This window comes from Castor canadensis, chromosome 4 (assembly GCF_047511655.1).
Source record: "Castor canadensis chromosome 4, mCasCan1.hap1v2, whole genome shotgun sequence".
Taxonomy (NCBI): Eukaryota; Metazoa; Chordata; class Mammalia; order Rodentia; family Castoridae; genus Castor; species Castor canadensis.
The window spans coordinates 67,601,342-67,607,341 of record NC_133389.1 but is presented as its reverse complement, the minus strand read 5'-3'; the positions used below and the strand labels follow the sequence as shown (position 1 = coordinate 67,607,341).

Below are 6,000 nucleotides of genomic sequence, written 5' to 3'. Positions count from 1 at the left end.
GGCCTTGGAGGAAGGAGGGGGGAGGGGCGGAGGGGGAGGGGCGGAAGGAGGAGTGGCGCGGGAAGCGGGAGGGCGAGGGTGGGTGGTGAGGGGGCCCGTCGTGGGGGAGGGGAGGCGGAGGAGGCGTGGCCCCTTCTCGGCCCGCCCGGCCCCTCCTCCGAGCCGCGGCCCGGCCGCCCGCCCGCGGCGCTCTGCAAATATGAAGAGACGCTGCGGCGACGGCGGCGGCGGCGGCCACTGCAGCTTCGGGCGGCGGCGACGGCGGCGGCGGCGGCCGGGGCGGGACGCGGGCCGGTGCGCGGAGAAGCCGGGACGCGGACGGGGGCCCCGCGCCGACCGGAGCCCGACGGCGCCGAGGGAGCGCGCGCCCGGCAGTCCCGCGCCGCGCCCGTCGGGCATGGGGCGCACTGCGGCCGCTTGAGGCCGGGCCTCGCCGGCGCCCGCCCGGCCCGCGCGGAGGAGACGAGGACAGAGCGCGCCGTGCCGCGGCGCTCTGCGGGACCGGGTCGGACGGCGGCGAGCGGGAGGCCCCGAGGAACCCTGGAGATGTCCGGTGTGCGCCGTCTCCTGCTCGGATACCTGTTCCCGGCCCTCCTGCTGCTCGGTGAGTGAGTAGCTGCGGCTGCTCCGCGCTCGGCGGGCCCGGGGACAGCCCTGCGCCCGCCTGCCCGCCCCCGGGGCTTGGCGCTAGTAATCGCTTTCCCCAGCGGCGCCCACGGTGTCGCTGCGGGCATGTTCTTTCTGGAAGGGTGCGCGAACTTCGCCCACATAGATGCTTTATATCTCCAGAACTCATTGCATCACTGAGCCCAGGGAAAACTTTGATCCACTCTGTTAGCCTTTCACTCTGCAGAAGGTTATGAAATTGCAGGCTCTGCGATCCTGTTTCCAAAGTGTCCGAGCGCAGCAGGGCTCTCCATGCTGTCCCAGACTTTACGAGGCTGTAAAGAAACTGATCGTTTATGGAGAGGACTCGTCCCGCGGGAGTTGTCTGCTGTCGGAGGGCCGGGACCGGTGTTCGTGGGCTGCTGGCTCCGGCTCCCTGTTGAAGGGTGGCATCGAGTCCCTCCGAGTGGGCTTCTGCGTTCTCAGCGTGCAGCGCGAGGGCACTTCTGGTAGCCAAAATGTAGTCAAGAAAATCAGTCTCAGAAGGCTCTGGGAGCTCAGCGCCTCCCATTCTTTCTGTGCTTCATGAGCCGTATTTTCTCAGGCCTCTAGAAAACTCTTAGCCAGACATCATCAGCACTCAGAGAGTTCCAGAAACTGCGCCGAGCAAAATAAAACAAAATTGCATTGGAGTGGACAAGGCATGTTTTGTGGCAGGTGGCTGTGGTGTGATTCAGATGTCCTGAGCAGAGTGACCTCATCATGGCTCTCTTTCCTCAACACCCACCACCGACCACCACACCAAAACTGCAATTGACTCTGGCTTCAAATGCATGGGATCCAGGACTAAAAATCAGGCTATGGACCCCACAGAGGATCTAGGAAAGAGAAAGAGAGGTTAACCGGCAAGCTGCTGCAATGCAGTTTTCTTTGTAGTTCTGCCCAGGGTGGGCGGCTTGCATAGCTTCACAGCCTTTGTGAACTAACATGTCTGGTTGGGCCAGACCTGTCCCATTGATTGCCAAGGTGTACTGTGAGCCCCAGAGATCCCAGCATTTTAGAAGTCAGGATGGAACGCTTGCCGTTCCAGGGCAAAAGAGAAGGTATAATTATAGGGTTGGACTTCTAGGCCCATCTGCTTAGAATTACAGAACAGTTTTAATCTTTGGCTGAAACATGAAACAAATCAGAGCCAATGAACAGATCAAACAGCAGCTGCCACACACAGAAGAAAAAAAGAGGGGATGAAACAGGCAGAACTGTCCCTTTTATTAAAAAAAACCTTTTAAAGTATTGTAATGTCTGGGAGAAAAAGAGGTCTGTCAAATGACTTGCAAAAATTACTTGAAAATTTGGCATAAGCAGAATTATTTTGCATAAAATCATTGCTAATTAAATTGCACATACCATCCTCGGAGTGCAAGCTGGTTCATTCAGTATTTTCTCCGTCTTGAGAGGTAGGAGCTGTAATGATAGGCCTGCCTCTCTACTGGTCTAGTTGGATAGTAATAGCTGGCAGGCATCAAGAGCCCAAAGTATATTCTTTGTCTCATGTAGCCTGGATTCTTCCCAGCTTGGAGTCCAGATCTGGTAACGCCAGGGGATCTTGGGAAAGTTTCTCCAGTGGGATTGCAAGGCGGATGGTGAGCAGGAATATCTGGGAGAGGCCCTCTGAGCTGTGAATGGAGCAACCTGGAGCCAGATGTGTACATGTGTGTGTTTGAAGGGAATTTAAGATAAAAAGGGAGGCTTGCAAAGCTTAATTTGTGTGTTTATCTGTATGATATAGATAAACTTACACAAAATAATATAATTTCAAATTGAATCTGCAGTGGCAAAATTATTAAAATGAAAGTTGCCATAAAATCTACTTACGTCCAGCAGGGACTTTTGGAGTTCAGTGCACGAAATAAACAGAGGGAATAGTTGTTTGACTTATAAATGCTGAGGATCTAAGAAGGGTTTGTCATAAGCAGCAGGATAATAGAAATTTACCAGAAAAGTACTAAAGTACTGGGTATTCTTTCCTACTCCGCAATTTTTACTGGATTAAGTAGTTTTAACAGAAAATGGATGTTAATCAATCTAACCCAAGAAAAGGGTTTGGTGAAGTGGGTCCCTCTGGCAGAAAGGGGTTTTTCAGAAAATTCTGCTACAGAATTTCCCTATATCTGAACAGATGAGTTTGGCCAGTAATTTCAGTAGAATCTGTAAGTCTTGAGGAAATTACCTGAAATCTGCTTAGAATGCCTTCATGATTTTTTTCCTGATAAATAAGCATTTGATTTGCAAACCATGTATGTGATACCATTTGTCTATTTATAGTAGTAACTTTGTAGATAAAAGGAAGTATTCTATGGTTCCAAATGTACTTGTGACAAACTTTAATAAATTTAGTTTCAGACATCACATTTATAGATCATTTGTTGCACCAGCAAGCCAGGTTAGTAAGATTGAAAGATACAGAAGGCCTTCATCCTGAGTGAGGATGCAAACAATGCCATCATCTGTGGCCTCCAGTCTTTGTTCAGTTTTTTTGGCCACTTCTATATATATTTATTGAAAGTCAAGTCACCTCTAAATCCTGTTGGTGAGTTAATTTGACTCTGGCAAGCCTTGGGCCTGTTGTTTATTTTTGCTCTTTTTTAAAACTATAATCCAAGTTGAAAATGTGATAGCACAAAAGTATACATGTCACTTTCCCTTCCTCCCCTTCAGATTCTGAAAACAATTGCATTTCTTAATCCAAATAAAACCTATTGAGTGTGATGAAGGGATGCAGCTGGAAGATTTCCATTATCACTGTTTTCTTTGCTTAGATGAAAAGCCACAGACGTTCAGATGTCAAATTCTAAAAATCATTCAGCTCCACAAACACAGATTAGCAGGCGGTGTCCAGAGCAAGTGGTGTTAATGCACAGCAAAGGGCGAGTTCTGCTTGCTAACAGAAACATTTGGCTTTAAGTTAGGAGGTGGTCTTTTCTCACATGCTCTTTACTTCTTTAGAATTCATTGACGATTCTGAGAGGCGGAGCCTTTTTCTCATTTTCTCTTTCATTTGAACTTATTCTGTCAGAATTTTTAAAAACTGTAGATCACCAAGTGAGTGCTTAACTGGCAACATGCAAGGGAACATGGGCAAAGTAGACATCTTTGAAATGCCACTTTACTGAAGATAGTTTTTATAACCCAGAAAACATTTTTTCCATGTATTTTTCCCCTTTTTGTTATAAAAGAAAACAAAATCTTGGAAAGGAATGCTACTCATTTGCACACCTCAGGGGGCAAGGGCCTTTGACAGATGTTAAATGTTCTCTTGTTTAAGAAATCATCTTACTTCAAACATAACTGAGGAGTTATGTGATGGTCATATACATTCTTTTTCCCCTAAATGAGAAAAGAACTAAATATAGGTGGGTGATATGACTGTTTAATTACACAATGTTTAGGGACAGATGACAACTGATAGACTCAATCAAAGTGCAGCATAATGCATTTCAGACTAGGAGTAGAAAATGAAATGCTAATGACTGTATGTGTCAGTTCAAGGCTTCCCTGGCAGGGGATGTCTTGAGTAGACTCTGCTCCTGGAGCTGAAAGCATTACAGAGAAAACTTCAGGAAGAAAATCTGCCACCAAGAGCCTGTTTGTGAAGGCTGTGTGTGGACAGGTCACTGCTTAGTTCTCTCCAGTTTGGGAATGAATTATTCAGGAAAGTGCAGTGATAGGTATCTAGGTTGAAGAAAGGATATGGTATCACCCAGAATCATTAAGCATATTCTGTTCTGTAGGGGTTTTCCAGTTTCATTGGTTCAGCAAGCCACTCATTCAGCAAGGTTACCTATGAGGGCCTGCTCATGCTGAAGGTCACTGCTTGCTGGGGGCAGGACTGAGGAAGGGCTTTCCCCCTTTCCTGAGGAATATCCAGGAAAGGAAGAAATGGGTTTGGAGCACCCCACAGTTGGGAGTATGGCCTGCTGGGGTTCCCTGCACTATGCTGCCTGCGGGGAATCCCACATGTGCGACACACACACATCATACCACCACCACACAAACCTAGAACATGCATACCACATAGAGATGTACCATATGACACACACCACATGCATATAGATCATAAGCCAGATATACATATGTACTACACACTTGGAAAATACAGATGCACCACACGTGTATGCACTGCACACACACATACAGCATGCATGCATGGTTCATTCAAACATACATCCTATGCACATACCACACCCACAGCACACATATACCATGCAAAGCAGATACACACACACTACATACGGCACAAACATAGCACATACACAGCACCCACAACATACTGTGTTTACCACATGCATACTTTCCACAGACACACAAACACACACACTCAGGATCATGCAGACCCAACATGCTGAACTCTGCCATATCAGGTTCAGCCCCAGCATCTCCCTTGAGGACCATGGCATTGCGAAGTGACATAGGATTGGAACGATGACTAACGTGGACTAAAGTCAGGAATTTGAAATTTTGACGTTATTTCTCCTAAAGGAAAGTTAGCTTTTGTATGAAGGTATGCAGATGGTAAAAGCAGTTCTCTTAGCTTTTGTTTATTACAGAACAAAAATTGGAAATATCAACAGGAGCTTAGCACATACAGGGACCTGAGTGGTGGTCAATTCTCTTATGTTCTACAGAACATACAAGCTCCTGTGTCAGAATGTGAAAGCCATGCTGGAGTCAAAGCACACGTTTACAATAATGACTGCCTATTTAATTGGGCAGGGCAATTTCATGGCTAAGTAATTACCTGCATTTAATCTAATGTGTGGCATTTTACACATGACACAAGTTCTAACTTGAGAATACTCTTCTGACTCTGATTGTCACGGTATATATAGCATGTTATGGACAGTAGGGAAACTTGCAAAACAAGTAAGAAAAAGACAGCCATTATTAATTTTTGACATATTTATTTAATCTTTTTAGTTAAGTTTTCAAATACTAGAGTACATTTATAGAGACTAAAAGTTAATTCAGCACCAAGTGTGCCTGAAAATTATTGTTCCTTCTCAATGAATTATACCTCATTGTATCTCATGTAAAATGGTTTGGAATTTCTGATTCCCACTTAATCTAGATAGGCAGGTGAAAAACTGTGGAATAAATCTACCTAGATATTTCACATTTTTAAAATGTTATTGAACAATCAGGGACTTGAACCTGTTTTTTATTTCGGGTGTTAACCATGGTCCTTGTCTAACAGTCACATAGTAGGCACCCAACCATTCATCGAATGCTGACTTTTGAAAGGTGAGCAGGCCTTGTCCCCCTTCTCCCACTGTCTTCAAAAGTTTTCTTTGGTTTTGCAGTGCACTGTCCTACTCCTGAGAGCACCATGGATCT

At 46.3% G+C, this 6,000-nt stretch overlaps 1 protein-coding gene across 1 annotated transcript in view; it reads left to right on the top strand.

Annotated features, from left to right (window-relative positions):
- Positions 1–426: 426 nt before the first annotated feature.
- Apcdd1 (APC down-regulated 1) overlaps positions 427–6,000 on the top strand; it is a 31,072-nt gene continuing 25,498 nt past the window's right edge. The window contains exon 1 of the mRNA XM_020184541.2: positions 427–604. Within this exon, the coding sequence (XP_020040130.1) occupies positions 547–604 (58 nt within the window). The 5' untranslated portion in view covers positions 427–546. The remainder of the gene's footprint in view (positions 605–6,000) is intronic.